This window comes from Varroa jacobsoni, unplaced genomic scaffold, assembly GCF_002532875.2.
Source record: "Varroa jacobsoni isolate VJ856 unplaced genomic scaffold, vjacob_1.0 scaffold_103, whole genome shotgun sequence".
In the NCBI taxonomy this organism is placed as follows: domain Eukaryota; kingdom Metazoa; phylum Arthropoda; class Arachnida; order Mesostigmata; family Varroidae; genus Varroa; species Varroa jacobsoni.
The window spans coordinates 63,501-86,078 of record NW_019213005.1 but is presented as its reverse complement, the minus strand read 5'-3'; the positions used below and the strand labels follow the sequence as shown (position 1 = coordinate 86,078).

The window sequence follows — 22,578 nt, the reverse complement described above, 5'->3', positions numbered from 1 at the left end:
TCTATATCAAAATTCTAAATTAGAAGACATTTGAGAGATCAGGTGCAAAGTAACGGTTTAGGTTCGAATCCGAGCATAGACATACTTCGTTCGTGCTGGGACCTAACCGTATCAGTAATGTCTCGTAACCAGTAAAACTCGAAACATTTAGGCGTAATGTTCGAACTAATGCACAGCTAATGATCAGAGTTGCGCCTTTGCAATGAATATTTATTAGTTGGGATTTGCAACATATTATTTGTTCTAGAAAGTAGAAATAGGCTTTTTATAAGTTTTTAGAAAGTCATTTTGGTTTTCCGGGTGCTATAAGACAGAATTCGCGTCCGCGTACCATGGAAATTGTGGTAATATGCGCATATGTAAGTTTGTGTATAAATTACTTGTGTCTGTTGCTTTTTCAAGATATGGCTTCTAAAGTCAACCTTGTATATGCTTTTGTAACGTAATGAACTTTTGTGCGAGCACCGGCTCAAATGTAATCTTTCACTTTAAATATACGCGTGCAAGCTACAACGCAGTAGCCGGAATATAATCGCATATAATGCAACGTCTTACGAACTAAACCCCAATTAATTTAATGTTTTCTCACCCACATTCAGTTTTACTATAAATTGCATTCTAGTTAATAAAACATTGTGTGCAGAAAAATTATACCCAAAATACGATTTGCACCGTTTATCAGTCGCTCACGGTTAATTGGCTTAAATAGACTACATTAATATTAATTAATGTGGACTGTCTGTGTCGAGTATATGCGTCCACATTGAGTGCACACACATATATATATATATATATATACATTAATATTCGCATTATCGTTTGCTCTTTTCCTAGCTCTGAGCTAGGCGTCTCGCGTATTTTGTCGTTAGATAGCCTGCACAAGCGACCGAGGCTGTGACAACATCAACAATTGTATCTCAGAATGGCGGCTCATCTGTAGTCGCAGATTGCTTCTATTTTTGTTCCGTCAAGTCACAATAGAGCCTGCTATCCAAGTGGTACGGCGGCATATTTTCGAAAATTTGAACATCACTTTTTACGCCATTGTCTTCAAAGCTTGCGATATCGTCGCGACGTATACATTTTATAATAGCTGTGATTCGTTTCATTAAGGTGGTCCGGGCATTCGCAAGTTTTTAATTTCAAATAAGTTGACGGTTCGAAAAAAATAAAAAATGTTTAAGACCAGTTCCTCGAAAAACCGCCCGGTCATGTCCGCCATTACGCGTTTCTCGGTCTCGGTAAGGGACGCACGTTTCTTTCGAAGCATTTGTGCATCTTTGTTCAAATTTTCAACAGTTTTGTAGTGAATCGGGCGTGTAGGAGTACGGGAGACGCCAGCTAGAAGGCCGGCGGTTAGTTCCGCATCAGGTTGAATACAGTGTGTGTGTGTGTGTGTGTGTGAGCAGGTGCCGGTGATCTAGTGCAGGGGGAAGCAACTGACCGCCCGTAGCTGGCCGTCGCGGCAAACCCAGGATTGGCCCACTTCGGATATTTACTCGACATTCGACGCAGGTACATAACCCAACAGCGTACATCTAATCAACAACAACAACAACAACAGAAAGGAGGAATGCCTCAGTGATACGCACAACTGCAGCAGAATTAGCAGGAATAACCGAAAAGATATTCATTCTTAGCAACATCATCATCGTCAGCAGCAGCAGCGAACCCAGAATTCCGAATAAAAAAAGGCCGTTTATCGATTGACTGTGCGAGCAAAAGCGCAAAGGCGAGTCGGGGCGTTAGTGAAAACATCCGCAATCTCTCCTTCTCGAGTACTTTCTCGAATCGTTTGACGTCGCATCTTCGGATATTCGCCGATCGACTATCGGTTGTGCGCTGAATTTGCATGTGAGCCTGTGTGCTACTAGCTTTTGACGTGTGGTTTCTTCGTGTTGTGACAAACTCTGGCGCATCTAAACATAGATTAAGTTAGCTGTAGGCCGTAACATCCTTGTAGGCTTGTCGTATCGCTGGTTAATATCGACACGATGTCGAATAGCTATTTCGGTTTTACGACGGGCGCCAACCAGTACGGTAATGGTACTGGTTACACAGCGGCGTCCACAGCGACGGGATATGGCCAGCCGAATCAGCAATATGGCCAGCAAATGGCACCTCAGCCACGGACACCGTACACAGGCCACCCCGGATACGAGCAACAGGCTTATCCTCAACAGGCGTACTCACAGCAGAACCAGCGCGCTTACGAGGCAGCGAAACAGCAACCACCCCAGGCCAACTATTATTCACAAAGTTATGGTCACCCTACACAAGCGGAGCCAAACTCACATTATGCTCAAACGATAGCCAAGCCGTATCAGCCATCGGCGTCAAGTTATTCAGCTCTGCGTACGGTAACCCCGGCCTCAGCGCCGGCGCCCACACCAAAAAGCTACTCGGTCTACTCGTCGCAGGCGTCCGGCTACGGCTCAACGTATCAAGCAGCTGCAGCTGCTGCGGCAGCTGCGCCGCATGCCAACAACAAACAGGTTCCACAGGCCAGCTCAAATTGGACAGCGGCTCTATATGCTGCCGCTGCTAATATCCCGTCGCAGACTGTCGCTGGCGCCAGTGGTGGAAGTGCCACGCTCAACCGAAAACCTGGTTTAGGAATTAAGCCTCGACCAAAAATGCCGCCGAAACCGCAGCAACTTCACTACTGTGAGGTGTGTAAGATCAGCTGTGCCGGTCCACAAACCTACAAGGAACATTTGGACGGTCAGAAACACAAAAAGAAAGAGGCTGCCGCCAAAACCGGAGCTCAGCAACCTGCGGAACCTGCCGCAGGCACAAGCAAGGACACCGCGGGTACATCGGCCAAGTCAGGCCGCCCTGTGTCACATGGGACGTCGCTTCGTTGTGAACTATGCGATGTGACATGCACGGGCGCTGATGCATACGCTGCTCATATTCGCGGTGCCAAGCACCAAAAGGTGGTGAAACTCCATACGAAGTTAGGAAAACCAATTCCGTCGACGGATCCCGTTATCCTTTCAGGAACCCGCGTTGCGAAAAAAGGAGATGAGGGTGGTGAGGAGAAAAAGCTCACGTTGCAAGATATCGTTGACCAGGATGTTCAGCCTGTAGGTCAGGACTATATAGAGGAACTGCGAAATAACGAGGGCAAGGTCATCTCGTTCCAGTGCAAACTATGCGATTGCAAGTTCAGCGATCCGAATGCAAAAGAGATGCACATGAAAGGTCGGCGCCATCGGCTTCAGTACAAGAAGAAGGTGAACCCCGATCTCGTAGTTGATATTAAGCCGTCGATGAGACGCGGTATGACTGGTCGACACTTTCGTGAACGCGAGGAGTTGGACTGGCTAGGTCCGCCCATGGGTCCTGACATGATGAGCATGATGTGGGCGCGACTGCGGGGAGCGCCGCCACCAATGATGATGATGATGGTACCATTCCGAAGGCCAGACACACCTGATGATCGGCATATACTTGCTAAGCACTCAAAGATCTACCCACCAGAGGAGGAGCTGGCTCGTATCCAGAAGATTGTCGGCCATACTGAGAAAGCACTGAAAGGAGTCAGTGATAAGTTGGCTGGCACACTTGAAGAAGCTCAAGAAAGCAAAACAAAAGAGGCTGCCTCCACTGGGGCTTCAAGTGCAGCGCAAAGCGGCCCGGCAGAAGGCAAAAAGGAAGAAACGGCTGCTAACCCAGCCACAGACGATGTTCCACCTCGGCAACTTCGCGGCGTCATGAGAGTGGGCTATTTGGCCAAAGGCCTGTTGCTAACCGGAGACACTGAAGTAGGCCTTGTCGTGCTCTCCGGCGACAAGCCTACGAAGAGTCTACTCCAGCGCGTAGCCGATTTCCTGCCTGAGCAGCTGGAAAAGGCTGCCCTGAGCGATAAGCCAGCTCCGTCACCTGCGGTAACCGCAGAAGGCGCCGACGGAACGACAGCCCCTGCTGAGCCTAATAAGTACACGGTAATGGCTGACCCCGATGAAGCGGCAATATATGTGCGCACAGTAAACCATACACCTCAGTTGAGCGTCAAAGTGACATTGACCTCGCCGGTTATGCGAGCTGACGACAAGGACGCGAAGACCGATCCAGCCGACGTACTCAGCCGTGAGAAGTGTCTAGCAGCATTGGCCGACCTTCGGCATGCAAAGTGGTTCCAGGCACGTGCCAGCAGTCTACAGTCCTGCGTGATGCTTGTCCGCATCTTTCGGGACCTCTGCCGCCGTCTACCAACCTGGGCGAGTATGGAGATGTGGCCATTAGAACTGCTCATCGAGAAAGTAATTGTGTCAGCGGAAATGCCCCTGCATCCTGGCGATGCCCTACGGCGAGTCCTTGAGGCTATTGCGTTCGGCATCCTGCTTCCAGGAGGAACTCCAGGACTATACGATCCCTGTGAAAAGGCACCGACAGATGCTTTAGCATCACTAAGCCCCCAGGCCCGTGAAGATATCACGGCGAGCGCACAGCACGCCTTGCGCCTGATCGCCTTCCGTCAGATCCACAAGGTACTCGGCATGGAACCGCTGCCACCACCGAAGTTCAAGCAAAACAGTCACTTCAACCGAAAGAGGCGGTTGGACAACTCGAGTGAATCAGGCGAGGCTGACGGAAAGAAGGACAAAAAGGACCAGAGTCAGGACGAAGCAAAGGCCGCTGCTGGAAGTGTTGTTCCTAAACCTACCGAAAGTTTAGAGACGTCAACCACAGGAGCCGTCTCAGCTACGCCAGCTGCATCCTCAGTTACGAATGCTGCACCGAAGTGATGCTGTAGTAGGCATTCAATTGATGAGAAGGGCCTTCGTTTTGCAACATAGAAGAAAATCAGAGAGAAGAAGAAAGTCGAAATGTATATATTACACAATATCTACTATAACAAATACACGAGTCCTAGCATCCTTACATCCATCGCACCGACAGGTCAACATCGCTACATTGGCAAAGGCCCCAACGTCAATCACAACCAAACAGCCACCAAACAAACACCCCAGATACTCCTTTTCCTTCCACTCCACACAGATTGTGACAACTCTTTATTCCTATTGATATTATTATTCTTATTATGAATATTATTATTGTTATTATATTATTATTACACTGTTTGTCCCAGCCGAGAAGGAGGTCTTCATTGTCGCCAACTTCAGGTTAAATATTTCATGCATAACTGCAAATATCTATTCGGATATAGAGAAGCATAACATCTAGACGAGACACACTATATGATATTGATATACTGAGAATTAATATTGCAATTGAACTATTGTAATTTAATGGAGATAACAATACTAATAGTATAAGATTTTTTATTGATTATTATTGTGCTGCCTGAAATGTTACTTTATTTGTTTGTATTTGATACTGAGGGACGCAGAAAGAACAATTCTTATTACATACGAAGTATGGTACTCGATCGAATTTGAATTTAATACTTTGTTTCTACTATATGCTGGTTTAACTTTTTCGTCCTTTAGGTAGCGGTTGGTAATTTTTAGCAAAAAATTCGGACGTCTCACTGTTAATTGAGCTGATACAACGATTTAGACGAGATTTTCGGATGCGTTCGCGCACGAGAGTTTCTACCTGCAGTTTTGTTTCTCTCGAATATAAATAAGTTTAGATGGGTATCAATTTTGGATGGGACCTTAGGCACAAATGCATCTTGCTCAATTGCTAGCGCGATCAGAGTGAACACCGTCTTTGGCTTTAACTTCCCTAAACAGATGATTCAGTAATAGACAACTGTTAACACGAAGAAGAATATTATTAATATTTCATTGAGGCAGTATTTATAAACAATAGTACAGTGGGTAAAGTACTGCACTTGGTTGGCTTGGAATGGACGAGGAAGTTTAGTGTCTGGATACACACTTTGGACAATTACATTAGCCCTGTGGCATCTGCTGTCCTTTCAAAAAGAGCTACTGTTTTGCAACAGGAGGATTATACATTTACACACTAATCATCATGTTGATAAGTGTCTATGCTTGACGATTTATATAATAATAGGATAGAGAATCCCTAACTACGGTGACGACAACAATAACAATGCCATAACGCAGAAAATATTGTGTGTCAAACAGCTTCAAAAATGCGAGCTCTATAGCATATAATACATATGAGATCCGCTGATCTCTTTAGAAAAAGAAAGATATACAAATAACATGATAAATGATTAGGATCAGCCGGGATCACAGAAATTGCAGCAAACGCAGCCGTGTTGAAAAGGCATACAAAACGGATATTCTCATGTGAGACTGGTAAAGTAATGAAGAAATCGTAATTACGTTGCTTCTCAATATACACACAAAAAAACTGCTACAAAACGATATGTGAATGATTCAGAACATACGATGCGAGTGTATTTGAGCAAGTGACCCGAGACCCGAACTTGCTTGTCAGGTCTTTGGAGAAGACGTGCTAAGATATGGCAAGCGAAAAACATACAACCAGAACAGTAACAGTGATTTAACGACTGCAGAAAATATGATGAGATAATGCTAAAACGTGAATCGAACCACACCACAGATACAGGAGTGAGAAAAAAAATAAGGTGGAAATACGAATAAGATAAAAATGATCGACTATATATAATTTTATATAGATATTAAGAAGATGAGTATAACAAAACAAATAAAGCTGCTGCGTCTGTCAGTTGATACCTCAAGGCAGTCTTCCTTCAGGACTTCGTTCAACTTCGATGGTCGTTAGAGCGGCAGGGGGTTAAGCGCGTGCCGGACAAGCCTTGAGAGTTTTACTCGTAGAAACAAAAAAGTCTCGAGATTTAAATAATAGTGAAAAAAAAGCCTTAGAATAATACTGAGGTAGCGAGCGTTGAAGTTCGAGCAGCCTGAAGGACGAGCGCGACCTGTTGTATACAATTGTGGCCGATGTATACACGTCAGTGTGTGTAAAATAGACAACGAAAGCGGCAGGGTGATCACACACAAAAAAGCAGTGATCAATGAGGCATCAACTAACAGAAAATAATTAACATCGCAGACAAAATTCGCACAGAACTCGACATTCATGCTCCAAATACAGGTCTCCCATTAACATTTTCCTGACACTCGTGTTAAACGTTCGCATCTAGTATTTCGTATGAAGTAATAGCACGAAGGACACCAGTAGTAAGAACGACCTTACCTCACTTCAGTAAATTTTTCAAAAATGTGTGTTGAGTAGAAGCCACATGGAATACACGTTATCATAAAGATAAACATCGTCAAATAGTTCGTCTGCATGGCAAATGTGGTGCCTAAAAGAGGCACCCATGCTGTGATCACAGGCAACGCATTACGGCGTCAAGGATAATTTGTAAGTAAGTGAGCACTCCGAAGCCGCCCTGTGTATTGGCTCAGTCTAGATTCATCTATCGGAACTTACAGGTGCCAAAAAAGTTTGCGAAACTGTGTTGGACACTGAAACGGCGCTTTAGTCAGGGCAAGTGGCTCACAGTTAATTTAGATTTTAGTCTGCAACAGGAGAAAATGGACTTACGGTTAGGAAAAGTAAGCTTTTTATTGATATAGGATTCTGCTAGAACTGTACACCGATTTTTTCCTTAGTATGACCTTATTTTTCCAAGCTGCAGACTTGTATATTGCGCTGCTATAAGCCTACTTTTGCTATTTTTTGTATTTGAGGCCTTACAAGCCAGTCGGTTTATAGCCGGCGTTTCATATCAACGAATGATAGACACTTCTAAGTGTTACGGATGCCCCTTTTGAACAATAACCCCCTTCCCCTGTAATATTTAATTCACTAACGGCCACTCGTTCCTGTTGCAAAAGCCGTTTATGCAAGTCCTTGAGGCAACCTTCAAACAAATTTCGCGCACAAACTGCGCGTCCAGTAGTTTCTATTGGCGGCATGCTCATTCCCTGCGTACGGGTTACATATGAGAAGATACCACAGACACAGATGTGTACAGACGACAACGCGCTTCCTTGGCACGGCCTTGCTTAGGAGAGACTACCTACAGGCAATTAACCGCTCTTCATTCTTATTAAGGAGAACTGTCAGGCACGCCCTTGGCCCACGCCATACGACGATAGAATTAAATATAAATTAGTTAATAGGCTACTTTTTAGTACACACCTTAAAGTAGTATAATACGGGGCAACAAATGGTATATTTAGGCGTTGTTAGTAATAATAGTAAGATCTCTGTCAATTTTTCGTTTTGCGGTAGCTTCAACGAAATTTCTTGTTCTTATTCGCACAGCATGGTTCTGTTACGGTCTATTTTTGAGTTATCATATATTTGTTATATATGATATACCATGAATACATAGATAATCTCTATTCGTGGGAGACCTGCGGTCGAACATGAGTCTCTCCGTGGAAGCCGAAGGCCTTGCCAAGGACGTCTCTGGTGGTGTAAGTAGGAAGCAATTCGCTCTGTGGTGGTCTCCTATGAGAGGTGAGGAGGCGGTGAACGGTCAAGGCCAGGGAGCATAGCTGGCTGGCTCTACATGGTGAGGACGAGTTGCGCGAGATTGTCAATCCACACAGAACCGAACCATAAAATCGAGTGGTGCACCACTACAACGGCCTAGGCTATGCTTCCTGGTGAAGATCGTGAAGCTCGAGCTGAAGGTGTTACCATCAGTGTTGAAAAGCTATCTCCTCACTCCGAGCCTCGGAGGTAAGTGCCACTCTTGATTAACCTCACAGGACGTCAGCGGGCAGGAACAACGGGAAAAACGAAATATGATTTTAGCTTCGTTGTTCTTTTTCTCCGAACACCAACAGGAGTTCATAGGGGACTCGGCCTAATGGACAGAATGTCACAACTGCTAACTACTATCTGTTTTATGTATTACATAAGCCCCTATGCGAACATCTAACTCTATTGTTAGAAGTCTTTAACATGCATTTGAATTTTTCTAATTGTTTTCTCCATCCAAGTCATCTAGTAGCTTGAATTCCTGAAATGTGCTAGCGCCTCGTCCTGAAGCGGCGTTAGTCAAAGGTGGCGACTTGTTTAGGCCGTGCGTGTGTATGTGTGTCTGTGTGTGTGTGTCTATGAGACAGAAGTAATTCAGTGGAAGAGAAGATATGAAAATAGCCGAAAGTCAGTCGGAAACCAACAAAAAACATCAGAGTTTCTTGCTGCTCCTGCTTCGGTTGCTTCCGCAGCCTCACGTCTATTGTTGCTTGCCTACCACACCGGTCCCATTTACAATTAATAATCAAGAAATACTTTAAAGGCAACGGATAAATGTTGACAAACGGTCATTAGCTTAATCAAAACTATCAAACTGATTGTACCATTTGTGTTTCTACAATATTGTTCATCACAACTTGGCCAATTCTCACTTCTTCCAAAATCACATTATAGTTAGGACTACGTCAGCATCCTGCATTGCTTAAACGTGTTGTGGACAGTACGGCCCTACAGCCCCACTAATTCCTCTATGTTACTCTATATTACATACGGCACACTTACTGCTGTTCGATATGGAGAGATCGTGTCGGCGTGTTTCTTATGCCGTGTACGCCATGGTACAAACAAGAATATTTTTGGATTCGTATAAAAACGATTGTAACCCCAATGTCATGATACCATGTGGTTCTGCTGTGCTGCGTATTGCACCAGTAATTAATGACTATACAAACTTATCGTGACACCGTAGGCTGTATGTGGTAATACAAGATAATCATAGATAAATAACGATTTGTGATGATGTTGGTGAATGACATTCGATGATTGACAGGTTATTGAACCAACGAGTTCGCCATGGAGATGGCAGGACATTTTAAAGGGAATGCTTCTGGTGATGGCGTAATACAAACGTTTGCCGAAAAGATGCTGAAAAAAATGGGCTGGACAGAAGGCAAGGGTCTTGGCAAAAACGAAAGCGGAATGAAGGATTTCATTAAACCAAAAATGAAATTCAACACTAAAGGTGAGGAAAAGCGTATATGTATGTTATGAAAGAGTTTTATAGATCATATTTAATATATGTGTTTTTGCATTTAGTTTTTTGCGAACTCTCATGTTCGTATTCCTATTAGATGCGGTCGAATCTCCAGATTAATTAGCAGGTAACAAAGTAGTGTTGTTTTATTGAACTGTGACAGGCATCGGCTTTATGGGTGTCGATAATAAGTGGGTAGCCCATCAGGAGCATTTTAATGACCTTTTGAGGAGTCTTAATAAAGGAGAAAAGTCAAACCAGCAGCAGGAAACGGCCTGTCTTACATCTGAATCGAAACTGCGGGGACGCACCAAATTGTAAGCTGCGGTTGAAAATTTGCTTTAACTTTCTATTTACGCCTTAATAGATCGCAATTTAGTTTACAGTGTAACAGTGATGCCGAATTCGGAATGCTGTTATTGCGATTGCTAAGCATCAGTAAAACTACCCCTCAGGAAAATGCAGTAGTTTGCCATTAATCTTCTAATTGTCAATTTAGATTCTGAACGTTATCCATTCGTCATATCCAAAGGGATGTGTGTAAAAGCTCTGCCGGATCTATTTGCTTTACTGACAAACGCCCAAATATATCAGATTAATGATGTGCTATATTTCCTTTACCCTATTCACAGCTACTCAAAAATGATCCGTGGCAAGGATCTATCGAGCCGAAGTGCGAACGAGCTCAGTAGTATTATTGTACCACTGTCGAAAAAAGATGACGTTCAAAAGCCTGAAACATCAAAACTTCCCTCTGAAGTAGAAGATGGACTACTGAAGGCATCGAAGATATCAATGAATGACTATTTTGCACGAATAATGGCACAGCGAAAACCGAAGCTTTCTGGGACAGCGGACACGAAAGAATCGTCATCTGGTAGTGTCAGTATAGCCAACTCGGATAAGTCCAATGTGGGAGGAAAACAAGCTTTTGACCATCTTAGGTTTAGTAGTGCTGCTGTCTCGTCTGACTCAACAGAAGTTGACGATGATGCCCAGCCAAGCAAGAAGTCGAAAAAGAATCCCAGACAAAAGGACGCCGCCGCTAACCTAATCGATTGCAACTGTGAGAAATTCGCTGACCCAGCCGAGAATTCGAAGGATACCACTGAGAAACAACGAAGACAGGAGTCGCTCAATCTGAAGAATAGTAAGAGCAATAATTATAAAAGCTCGATTGAAGATATCGAAGAAGGTGAGGCATCAACGATGTTAAACAAAAATAAGAAAGAGGGAAACGAAGAAGCTAAACCAGAAATTGTTGAGCTCGTAGACGAAGGTGTCTCACCAAATTACGCCGCCTCTGACGAAGATAAAGGAAAGCCCCACAGGGATAAAAAGGAAAAAACAAAAAAGCGAAAACGAGTCGAGAAAGAGAGCAATACTCGAAGAGCAGAGCTGAGCACAATTGAAGATGAAGACATTGTTTGTCTCGATAGTATCCCTAAGAAAACAAAGCGGGACAAGTCCGACGAGTCTGCTGAAAGGACGAAGTATGAGAGGGCTAAAGTGACTAGTGAAGAAGTGAAATCTGAAAAAGAGCCGGTGATGATGGAAACTGAAAATGATCATGACAGCTCTATAAAACGCAAAAAGGACAAGAAAGTCAACGAGCAAATAAACGCTGTTGACGATGAGGCCCGCTTCGAAGAGTATTCAGATGATGCTACGCGGCTCAATATCAAGCTGAGAGTTCTCAGAAAGATTCGGGGACCATCATTGAAGGCTAGCAAAGTATGTTTTCTTATATGATAGCTACAACTTAACAATATTATAATTTTATTATCAGCTGATCGACCGGTAAATGCAATTAACTTTTGCCTTGGCTGGCATTGATCATGGCAGATTTCACTGAACTTGTTTTTTTGCAAGATATATTTTTTATCCTGTGTATTTTGTAAAGATTAGCTATTTATCTAAAAGTAGTTCGAATTCGGTAACCTGCCAAATGCTAAATATCGTATGCTATAAGGTAGACCTTTTCTTCAAAAACTTTGCAGGCTAAAGCTATTCGTGAACTTAACGATGAGCAGATCCAGGAAGTGTATAGCTTGTGGTCGAAAGGTGACTATGGAGAATTCATGCGAAAAGTGCATGCTGGAGAACTACCTCGCTGGGTCGGTATGGAAAAACATCAAGTCGCTCGCATGTCCTCCGGCGAAGGAAAGATAATCGACCTCGTCGAGTTACGCGAAATTTTACGGAAACGATTCAGCGGTTCGAATCTTCATGAGATCTGGGGTTACACAAGTATAGCTTATGTTGCTCTTTAAAACTACTTAACACCATAACGAGACTTGGTTATTTGTAGGTGCGGTATAACAGGTCCTGCTCACTTGGCAGATAACCGTATGACGACAACGAGTACTATGTTACCCAAGAATACCGTATATATAAAGGTATATATTTATCTACATAAAATTTGTATACTGGCTCTGGATTGTCTCTTTTTCTTTTCACAAGCATTTAGTGTCATTGGTTGAATATGGTACTTAATACAGTAGTTGAAGCCGGTGTTGTGGCACTTTACGGTACATTCTGATCTATTCAGCGTATACGTGTCATTTAGTACGCTGTGGAAAGCACAAATGTTGTACAGTACAACTTTTTAAGTTCGCCGGAGCTTTGTTATGCAAGGGGATACGAATCGGTTGTTTCGGTTCGGGTCTCGAAAGGCTCTTTATACGAGGATATTGAAATAAGAGAGCGTTGTGCAAGAATTGACATAATTAGGAAACATTTTTTTTATAAGGAGAGAATATTTATATTTATCTAGAAATAAATGTTCTTGGTAAAATGTTCTAAAAGCTCGCGCTGAAAGTGTCAGCATCACTCAATTCTAACTCGTTATTATGCGAATTTGGAGAAAAAGTGGGTCGGAAGTTCATAATAACGACAAAAAGATTAGGAGTTGTAATAATACACCTATATTGCAAATAAAGACAACTTATTTACGATAAATTGATCTGTCGTTTATTCATTTTGGCACAGTGTATAATATTCTATATATTGGTTCATGGTAAATAATGTGACTATTCACAAGGAGCGTCCCTTGGCTTTCCCATTGTTAACGCAGTAAGTACAAAAGCTGTATGGTACGATGTTCGCGTTGTCTGTATGAGCGGAGGGCAACGATTTCTGTCGAACATGAAAATGCATGTATCGATTTCTGATATCGATGCATCATATAGATGTTCCCAAACGTATCCCGCCTCGGCCGGGAACGTCCAAGGTAGAGAACTATAAACAGTGGGCAGGAAGAATATTGTTTTCATACCAAAACGAACCACATTGGAAGACAAGACCGGTCAACACGGGGTGGGCAATACGATGTTGATTTGAGAATCTTTCTTGAAAGACGACTTAGACCGGATCCTTGCATACGCAGGCATATTCCTGCGAACTTTACACATACTGCCTGTTTTCGCCTGTTAATTTTATTTACGATCATATTGCACACGCCTGCTGTACCATATATATATATAGTTCAAGTGGTTCTCCAGAAAGAAAGTCTATCTGTTAATAGTAGTAATACCATGCACGTATATACCACGGAATCATGAAAACCTTGCTATACTTAAATAGGGTATCCGTATGTTTTCATATTCAACGAATGGCCAATCAGTTTAAATAAAGCAACTGTTAAGTTAGAAAAACTGAATAGTGCTCACCTTGTACCCTTTTTAGACTTCCATGTTTTATTTCTCAATAAAACATTGGCCGTAAGTAAAACAACTTGTAACACCTTCGTTCGATCTGTTTCTTAAATACATTACTTCAGAATTTATAATTTACTTGCTACCTCAATATATATATATATATATATATACACTTACAAATTAATGGGGTACGGGCAGCACGTAGGACAGGAACGTTTAAGTATGCTTTTGTATATACCGGAAATGTCAGATGAATAACTTTAATAATGTATAAGTTAAAAGGAACCTGCTTTGGTTTTATTTTTACTCATACTTTGTGTAAAAAGGCGTACATGATAATACGGAAGATAGCGCGCTGGCAGAGCAGGCGATACACAAGTAAATACGGATAACGGTCTTATGCTACTGAGAACAACTGTTTATAGTAATAACAATAATCTAAAAACGAGTAAAAGGTCACACGTACAATGATGGCAGATATATATGTTTATTCACAAGAGTATTCAAGTATTAGCTCATTAATTTCACTAGGCTGCCAAACAAATGCGTGACCATACATCACCTCTCGTTCGCACTACTGATTACTGCTACTAGCATTAACCAGCATACGTTACCTTAACCTCTGCTTCTCGCGCAAGGGCTGCTCCCCCATATCCTGTTCACTGTGTAGTAACAGCAGTTCACTTTTTAGGTGCTTTGGCCTTGATCTCTTAAAATTTAGTAGCTTTTTTTGCTATGTTTACCTGTACTTCGTTTGGTTTCTTATACAAATACATTTTAATCCTAGATCAGTATGAAACATTGTAAAAGCATCCATAAAATAATGTACTGATAAAATTAGATCTATAGCATTCAGCAGGTAAGCAATCTGTATTCACATCATTTACAAGGTGTTCAGAAAGTTTCAAAGCAACTCCAATATGTGCCGACGATAATACAAGTTTTCTTTATCCAAATGTTCTGCTCAGTTGCTCACCTTTCGATGGTTTCTTTAAATGTCAATGGCTTGTGTCACGCTCTGAGTGCTATTCATTATAGCTAGGGTTAGGCGCATTCTTGAACAGGCTTAATAAAACTGGCACAGTGGCGCATTTATTAAGATTTGCGCAGACCACGAAGGTGCAGCCCACCGCAAGGATGGGCCATATAACTCTGTTTGTTCAATTTATACCCCAAAAGGGGTATAAATTGTTTGAATATAAATCTGAGTAACCTTGTACCACATCTTGCTTTCCTTTTATTGTGTTCTTGCAATCGCGTGTCGTCACCCATTAGGATAAACACATTTAATCCGATCAAGTTTAGACTAAAGCTAAGTTGTAGTGACTAACATTATTCCGCGAGGTTGGTGAATGCCAAACACCGAAAGTAAATACGGGCATCTTAATTATGTGTTATGTTAATAATCAGAACTACGTATATATCAGTGTTTTGTTGTATACAATCAGTCAATGAATACAAATGCTACACGATGCATAAAAAGATATTTGCCTAGAAGATTGATTTTCGTAGCAACATTAGCGCTACAAGAAAGCTTCCTGAAAGCAGAAATTATTCTTCCTCAATTTGTCCAAACCAATCCAAATAGGACCGAATAATAGACATACTATTTTTTTGCATCATCCGCTTTCACCAGTAACCTTAGTTACTTTACGACTTTAAGTACATCATATATACATTGTTATGCATTTCATCACTATAATTGCTTGTATTCGAATACTTTTCGCTAGAAAACAGCCCGTTCAAGAAATATTGGTGCTCTATTTATTACCAACATTGACGATGGCAGGTCACTTTTTTGAGTGTTCAGAAAAAATACCGTTCTGGTCATGACAAAAAAACGAAGAAAACGCCGACTATCCGGCGCTAATTACCGTAATATTGAAAAGACATGCGCTCCATGCCCCCTCCCCATGCTAAAACCACAGGTTCAACACATAATTGTCGGTCTTACACGAAGCATACTGTGCTGCATGAAAATACAGACATGGAGTGCCATCACAATCTTCTCTTCCTGACCATATTATCAACTCAACAAAAGTCACTATACTCATGCCAGATAATTCAATGTTTGGGCATTCTGATTCAGCACTATCAAAGCGCGTTGCGTATAGGTACAATACAATGGAAGATATGAAGGTTGCAGAATTAATATCTGTTTGACGGTATCAGTTCTCGTTTTTATGGTTGGTACCCCACATCATATGATGCAGCGTCTACGACCATCTTCTGTATGGTACATGTCGTAGCATTTGCTACACGTACGAATTCCACATACCCCATTATTTTCGCAGTAGCGTAGAGCACAGGGATACCAATGTATGCATGCAGTAAGACGACAGGCACAAGGGGCCCACGGAGCAGGATCGCTTGAACAATGCACCTGAAACCAAGAGAATAAATCGGTAAAAAAAGGGGTATACGCGTCAGTTTATACACAATACAAGTGAAAAGCCTCGTCAAAGAAAAAAAAAAACATTTGAAAATGAATTCGTATGTAAAATACACATTTTTGTCCTGCCCCACTGAAAACATGGTTTTTTCATGCCTTTTTGAGTTCTTCGAACACTTAAGGATTCGTTTCTCATGTGTAATAAAGATATCAGAGTTACGTATCGCACTCCATAATGCACTCATAGTCGATAGTTGCGGCCGTAGCATAAATTTCGTGACGTTCATAGCTATTACATAGCTAAAGTTTTAAAAATTGTTCGAGGCTATCATATCAAAAAGACTGATTTTAAAAAAATTGTATGTTACCTGTTGCGCAGGCTTGAGCAGAACTTTCGATGTATTTAGAGCAGTGAGTTTTGGAGCGCCTTTAGATGACATCCACGACTGGAACAGAACAAGGAGTCGTGTATATTAACATTCAGCATACGCAGGTAACCAATACCTGAGGAATACCGATAGGATCAGCAACGGAATATGCTACCGGGAAAATTGTAGAGAACAGATACAAAATGAATAAGTGTAAAACTCGGAAAACATTATAAAAGACCGATCTTTCAATACTTCATTCACTATGCACAAAATTTTTTCAGGAATTGGATATGTTGGGTTTGCTGTATTTGCTTATGTATTACGGTCCTTAATAGGAAACTACTATAACAAAGATATTCACATATTCTGACATTTCTAACCATCTTCTGTTTGGATAAGCTAACAAATGTTCTTCGTGCAGTACAATATACGGGGCTGCATTATTAGTACGGCCTACCTGCAAGTCCGTCTGTCTCGTATAAATGTATTCAGTGTCTGCGCAGAGCGAAGCCAGTTGTTCCGAGAGTGCGTCAGCAGACACTGTCTCAATCTTGCGGTCTAAGTAAATTTCTTCCCGGCCCTTGTCCCATTCCGCGAAGCGTACGACATTTGCATTGCGTTGCCGTAATTTGTACATTGCATTTACAGGAACCAGCGATTCTCTATTGCCGTATCGTATCCACAAATAAGCAACCGTTTTACATAACCCGTTAGCTAGTTAAGGTAAACATTTTATGATTCTATAAGATTCAAGGTAGACATCAGCATATCTATTAATAGAGTATACTTCATTTGAATTAACACTATTTAGAGACTAGGAAGAGAAACTCAGATATGATAGACATGCCTCATGTGTTATCAGAGACAGAAAATATGCTAGGCTTAAGCTGCACTTCTCTATTGTCTGTACGTGTATGTCCGGATCCTCTTTCTTTAATCTTCAATAAAATAATACTGCTCAACTTACTCAGGAAGGTACAAATTTTGCCAAGCTTCTTTTTCGTATCATATATATAAAGTTCTTTGTACTTGAACAAACCTATCAAAGAACGTTGCATAGCATACTGCTCTTGTGACGCCGCCTTGACCAAGTTCCTCTTCCCCCGAAAGTAGGAAACGGAATATTTGCACGCCGTTCGCATAATCGTACCTGCAGAAGCAACAGAACAACAAGCGCTACTTTCGTGTCTTATAAATACAACCTTATGAATGAACGAGCGATTACTCTGTGTGAAGTTAGACTGTTCGATGGTTGTCTAAATTTTAAATGCAAGGCACCCAAACGTATGTTTGTTCGTAGCTTCCTGGGTTCAAATCTCCAATATCTATATAAAACTAGCTTATTGAATATCAACAGAAAATAAAACGACATCGTCTTTGTTATAACGCTATATTAGTACTTTTTCTTCAGCTCACCATAATGTGACTGCGGACGAATCTTGACGGTCGAACGAGATGATGATATGTTGTCCAAAAGTCGTAATATTCTCCTGCAGGATCTGCAATACAAATAGCGGCGTACGAGAAAATTTTTAGACTAAAATGTCTTGCGTACATCTGCGAACAGTATATTCTCGTGGTGAACGAGTTGTTACAGAAAAAGAAGGCACACTACACCAAATGAAATATTTCCAATTTATTGCCCAAAGCAATTTCGTCATTTCATCATAGTCATTCAACTACGGCTCTTAATCAGGCTTTGTCCCGCTGAAGAATCGAATTAGGTTTTTCTCCGACACAAAAAGCATGTCTACTGATACACGCATTTCCTTGTAATGTGCCAACAACGTAGACCCCATTTGAGCGATGAGGTTATCGGCCTAAAATTTCAAGCAGAAAAGGGGGACTAGATTTGACGCCAGATTTGTACTGGACTCGCCTAAGCACATATACGCTTACGGATTTCCTTGAGCTTTCAGCTGACGGCTACGAGAAAAGGTAGTCCCGCCACCGGTTTTTCTATAAAATACCTAGCCCATGCCAGCTGAGCGGCGAAATGTACATTTTCACTAGAATATCATTTAAAGACTTAACAATCTAACCGTCGCAACGGACACTCAGATACTTAACAAACAAACCACATAAGCGCAAGTCTCAATGAACAATAGAACGTGTTACAACAGTTTGGGATCCCAGCATAGATTTGGTGTACTTACATTAAACATACGAGGTGTGGTCTGCGGGTGCTGTTAAACTCAGGCAAACGTAACACAGAATACCAAATGACCCAAGCTAACGAAATTGGTCTAAGCCAGACAACATGACGAATTATAGAAAATTGTTATTATCAATATTATTATTATTATCTAGGCTAGCTATACATTTTCAAAAAAAATATCACGTTAATAAAATTTAACTTTAAAAAAATAATTAAATTTAATAAAAGTTAAAAAAAGAAACAGATTTTGGATAAAAATAGATAAAACTGAAAACACCAGCGCTCTTACCCAAAACTAAATAAGTTCCATTAGCCTTCAGTTTAGTTTTAACTGTCATAAATGGTTAAATTAAATAAAATAAAATACAGAAGTTTCAGCAATTGCATTATGTACTGCTTAATGTTAAAATTAAAAATTTGTTTCGAAGTCGCCAATTCGGGTTCTCAATTATTATACACTCTGCGCTCTCTTCTCCGAACCCTGGGACAGTTCCTCACTTCATTTGAGAACTTAATATTGTTTTACAGTATGCCAAAACGTAATATTTAATCAATGTTGTCCAAAATCCCTGTCCTAAAAATCCGATCAACTACGATATTACCATTCACAGATAGGGGTCATAAAACACCTTGTTGATCTTTAGACTTTCCCCTATCCGACCTGCAGCTTTGTCGATTGTCCAGGTATTACTTACTTGTCCACCGGGATTCTCAACGAAGATCAGCAATTCGGCAGCACGCGTTGCACCCAGGAGAACGGCAAGAACTCCAAGGATCCCCCGTGCGACGCCAACTCGGCCCGCCATCGACCAGAAGTCCTCATCTCCTTCAACAACTGTGTTCAGCCTTCGCTGATTCCGCTCGGCCAAGCCCAGCTATCGCACAGAATGCTTCGACGATGCCTTTACAGTTGTTGATACTTTGCTTGACTGCTGCTACTCGCTATATACATACTTATAACTCTACGAAAGCAACTACTGCTTGCAGTAATTCGATGGGAGGGAATCAGCAGTACGTTTATACATACATTTGCGAACTTGTGGGCGCCCTTTTCTCTCATCCGTTCCGTAACTCCGATTGATGGATGCCGTAAACGGGACACACACACACAGAATAGCCGCTGTGTGGCATCGAAATGAAACAGGATACACTCAGGTGGGAATAAAAGTGAGTGGGATGAGCTGGTTCACAAGCAAAGGCTGTCCAGTCAGGAACATCAAAGGTTGACTGGGCTAGCGAATAGTTCTGCAAGCGTTGCGCGAAACCCGCTTGATCGATGGTACGACAAAATCGGTTCATCCAACGGAAGACGGTGGACGAGTTTATCCTAATAATTAATTTATAATACTGTGAATAGATTGTTGCTGTCGTCAAGTGCCATTTTTCACTGTTGTTAAGAAACATTTATCAGAATGACGTTCATGCGTGGAGCAGCGCCGATCCGGCGTACCATTGAATTTCTCAAGAAAGGGAAACTCGTGTTTCGTGATCAAGTTAAAATCGTCTCACTTAATTTTAATACGGTTGGCCATCGTCGGGAAGCTCATAAGGGAATGCAGGTAATCCTTATTAGATATAAGTAAAATAGTTACACCTTCAACCAGGAATTGGTTTATGGTTCAAGCACAACCTGTTTTAATTGACAACTTTTAAGACGGACAAAAGTTATAGTCAGATAAATCGAGAGGTCTTAAAAACTTTTCCGTTTTTTTGTGATGGTGACATAATAACATAACGGAAAGAATAAACAAATATATTACGCTTTTTTATAGCATGCACATCCTAACGATGAACTTGATTATTTGCAACGTATGTTTCAGGATTTTGTATTTTGGAATTTACATCAAGTGCTGTATAAAAACCCTAATGTCCAGGTAGTAATTTTCAAGAATAAGACACCTTCGCCATGCATTCGCGCCTGGCTCGAAGATGGCAGTGAGGTAAAAACAGTCAAAGAAATATTTCAACTAAGGTTGTTAGCGTAATACGAGTAGTTTAGTGTTATTTGTGGATCGATTAATAATGTAATGCTTCTCATAGAAACATTAACAGTTTGCTATTGGCATTCGATCTAATTTTACTTTGTGGCGTTTATTTCATGAAACAAGTTTCACATAAGACAAAATTTTGATTTTTGTACGATTAAATGGGGTATTTACTATAACTAATTTGCTTATTGCATCAGGTGATCATGGATGTCGATGGACAATCTAGTGCTCAGATTTTAAGTCGTCTCATCACCACATTAGGTTAGTAATAACGCAGTCTCCCTCCTGCTTTTCAAATATTAGAAATATATCTACGACCATACAGACAGGTTACGAAATAAGTGTTTAAGTTTCAATAAAGTTATTAATGCTTCTCACATATATATATATAAACACGAAACAGCAACTAATTATATATATATATATATATATATATATATATACATACTAACGCAGTAGGTTTTGAAAAAAACAGGGTTCGTTTTTGTTTATAGCTTTCTATTTCTAACGTTTCGTTTGCTGGTAGTCGACTATGATGCACTGGTGGATAGCAGTTTATTTGGTGGGCACTCTTATAACTGCTCGTTCACATCACAGAACTGAGTTCAAAACCCAGTGAGGGATCCTTTGAAGTAAAATTAAGTGAACTTGCAGCACCGACTTTTTGCCGATATCAGAAGCCGCAGAAGTGTCTCGAGAATTTTTTTCGCGTACCGTGAAATAGTTCAGAGTTAAGTAAAAGCAAGGGTGTGATTTTTAGGTGGAAGATGCGATCTTTGAACCTAACAAGCCATGTTTTAATGCTCTCAGCATTATCAAGTCCTCACCGTTCGTACCGCATCTATTAAGGGTTATTTTGCCAGTTTTTTGACTTAAAGATAGGCGAATGAGCAGTGTTGAAAGTGGTACATTTTGTCAGTCGACATACTTTTTACATGCATTGTTAGAGTAGTCCGATATCAAAGCTAATTTGTACAGAATGACTCATATTTTGCGCTCTTTTTCTAGCTTGGTCTAATACAAAAAGCGAAAAACATGCCTAAGAAAACTTGTGTAATAAAGTATGTTTATATAATAATATACTAATAGTAAACTAATAACTAATAAAAGAATATATATATTCGTACGTAGAAATTTTCTCGGAAAGTGTGATTAATATTATATTTTTTGGGAATATGTTATGATTCGGTCAGGTAAAACCGACAAGCAGCTTCAAAAGGAAACCCTGATGCAGGAGAAACAGGATACACCAGCAAACTTTGGCCGTCATTACAGCAAGTGGTGCATCTGTGAGGTAGAAGGTCAGGTACCTTGTCCTGGTACTGTAGACCTACCGAAGAGTATGCTGGCAAAAGTGCAATACAAAATGGGACTTTTTAACAAGAAGGAGTGAACAACACATCAAATGGAGTATAATGAAGGTCATAGGCGTTAGTCGCCAACTGCTGTCAATCGAACAGAAACAAGTGCTGCTGTAAATAATATTTAGAATATTTAATTAAACCTTATACATTTAAATCACTAGCTAGTTTTAATTTTTCTTAGCTTACATTTTAGGGAGTTAATTTTTTGCAGGTATCCAGAGTTTATTATCCGTTCATATCCCTAGGTGTGCAAATTTATATTTGTTTGTGCATGAATTAGACTTTTGTTGCAAAACTAAATAAAAAAGACACTTGAATAGACTCTTCAGTTGATGGTCTTTTAATTAGGGATAATAGACGGGAGCTAGACGTAGTTGAACAATAAAGTAAGACCGGATTACAAAAGAGAACTTTAAACTAAGCTGAACACTTTTGTATTCGAGTGAAAGTAATGTACAAGTATGATGTTTGTAAGGCTGCAAAGCTGGCATCAGCAAGAATTACAGCTATAAGAACGCATAATACAATATTTTCTCAAACTTATTTTTATTACATTCAGCATCGGAAGCATTAATATCGAAACTCACATTCACCATTTTATGTATACTCGTGCATTGAAGTTTCAATCCAAAATTCTAGGGTATCGAGTGTGCTGAAGGACAGAATAGGAAGCAATGCATTCTATCCAGGTATGTTCCGTGCAGGATTTTAATAGAGACGAATCATCTGTATATAT

The 22,578-nt window shown here is 40.9% G+C and overlaps 4 protein-coding genes across 8 annotated transcripts; 3 read left to right on the top strand and 1 right to left on the bottom strand.

Annotated features, from left to right (window-relative positions):
- Window positions 1-1,206: 1,206 nt before the first annotated feature.
- Window positions 1,207-12,875, top strand: LOC147753920 (uncharacterized). 3 transcript variants are annotated; one of them, XM_086970467.1, is made up of 5 exons: window positions 1,207-1,515; window positions 9,707-9,898; window positions 10,074-10,227; window positions 10,543-11,644; window positions 11,911-12,875. In XM_086970467.1, the coding sequence occupies exons 2-5, from the start codon at window positions 9,730-9,732 to the stop codon at window positions 12,181-12,183; spliced, it is 1,698 nt and encodes a 565-aa protein (XP_086826593.1). In that variant the 5' UTR covers window positions 1,207-1,515; window positions 9,707-9,729; the 3' UTR covers window positions 12,184-12,875. The 3 variants fall into 3 exon arrangements, with proteins under 3 accessions (XP_086826593.1, XP_086826601.1, XP_022698158.2); XM_086970475.1 differs by lacking the exon at window positions 1,207-1,515 and adding an exon at window positions 7,592-8,634; XM_022842423.2 differs by lacking the exon at window positions 1,207-1,515 and having other exon boundaries at window positions 8,666-9,898.
- On the top strand, window positions 1,511-6,646 carry Zn72D (Zinc-finger protein 72D). The gene has a single exon (XM_086970465.1). The coding sequence runs from the start codon at window positions 1,995-1,997 to the stop codon at window positions 4,752-4,754; it is 2,760 nt and encodes a 919-aa protein (XP_086826591.1). The 5' UTR covers window positions 1,511-1,994; the 3' UTR covers window positions 4,755-6,646.
- Window positions 12,876-13,838: 963 nt separating the features above from the next.
- On the bottom strand, window positions 13,839-19,580 carry oaf (BRICHOS-like domain-containing protein out at first). 3 transcript variants are annotated; one of them, XM_022842397.2, is made up of 7 exons: window positions 19,186-19,277; window positions 18,489-18,578; window positions 17,749-17,831; window positions 17,372-17,482; window positions 16,790-16,994; window positions 16,330-16,407; window positions 13,839-15,952 (listed from the first exon to the last, which is right to left on the bottom strand). In XM_022842397.2, exons 2-7 carry the CDS (start codon window positions 18,495-18,497, stop codon window positions 15,770-15,772), a joined length of 669 nt encoding a protein of 222 aa, XP_022698132.1. In that variant the 5' UTR covers window positions 18,498-18,578; window positions 19,186-19,277; the 3' UTR covers window positions 13,839-15,769. The 3 variants fall into 3 exon arrangements, with proteins under 3 accessions (XP_022698132.1, XP_022698124.1, XP_022698140.1); XM_022842389.2 differs by lacking the exon at window positions 18,489-18,578 and having other exon boundaries at window positions 19,186-19,580; XM_022842405.2 differs by lacking the exons at window positions 13,839-15,952; window positions 18,489-18,578 and having other exon boundaries at window positions 16,367-16,500; window positions 19,186-19,580.
- Window positions 19,581-19,731: 151 nt separating this feature from the next.
- On the top strand, window positions 19,732-22,170 carry mRpS25 (mitochondrial ribosomal protein S25). Its single transcript, XM_022842414.2, has 4 exons — window positions 19,732-20,049; window positions 20,311-20,430; window positions 20,676-20,739; window positions 21,672-22,170. Exons 1-4 carry the CDS (start codon window positions 19,903-19,905, stop codon window positions 21,869-21,871), a joined length of 531 nt encoding a protein of 176 aa, XP_022698149.1. The 5' UTR covers window positions 19,732-19,902; the 3' UTR covers window positions 21,872-22,170.
- The last annotated feature ends 408 nt before the right edge of the window (window positions 22,171-22,578 follow it).

Excerpts from the sequence above, each read along its gene's own strand:
- mRpS25 (XM_022842414.2), top strand. The coding sequence starts at position 19,903 with ATGACGTTCATGCGTGGAGCAGCGCCGATCCGGCGTACCATTGAATTT. Across the intron at positions 20,050-20,310 it reads AAGCTCATAAGGGAATGCAG|GATTTTGTATTTTGGAATTT; the intron begins GTAATCCTTATT and ends CGTATGTTTCAG. Across the intron at positions 20,431-20,675 it reads GGCTCGAAGATGGCAGTGAG|GTGATCATGGATGTCGATGG; the intron begins GTAAAAACAGTC and ends TTATTGCATCAG.
- Zn72D (XM_086970465.1), top strand. The coding sequence starts at position 1,995 with ATGTCGAATAGCTATTTCGGTTTTACGACGGGCGCCAACCAGTACGGT.
- oaf (XM_022842389.2), bottom strand. The coding sequence starts at position 19,296 with ATGGCGGGCCGAGTTGGCGTCGCACGGGGGATCCTTGGAGTTCTTGCC. Across the intron at positions 16,995-17,371 it reads TATGCAACGTTCTTTGATAG|AGAATCGCTGGTTCCTGTAA; the intron begins GTTTGTTCAAGT and ends ATACGGCAATAG. Across the intron at positions 16,408-16,789 it reads CGAGACAGACGGACTTGCAG|TCGTGGATGTCATCTAAAGG; the intron begins GTAGGCCGTACT and ends GTTCTGTTCCAG.
- LOC147753920 (XM_086970467.1), top strand. The coding sequence starts at position 9,730 with ATGGAGATGGCAGGACATTTTAAAGGGAATGCTTCTGGTGATGGCGTA. Across the intron at positions 9,899-10,073 it reads AATGAAATTCAACACTAAAG|GCATCGGCTTTATGGGTGTC; the intron begins GTGAGGAAAAGC and ends GAACTGTGACAG. Across the intron at positions 11,645-11,910 it reads CATCATTGAAGGCTAGCAAA|GCTAAAGCTATTCGTGAACT; the intron begins GTATGTTTTCTT and ends AAAACTTTGCAG.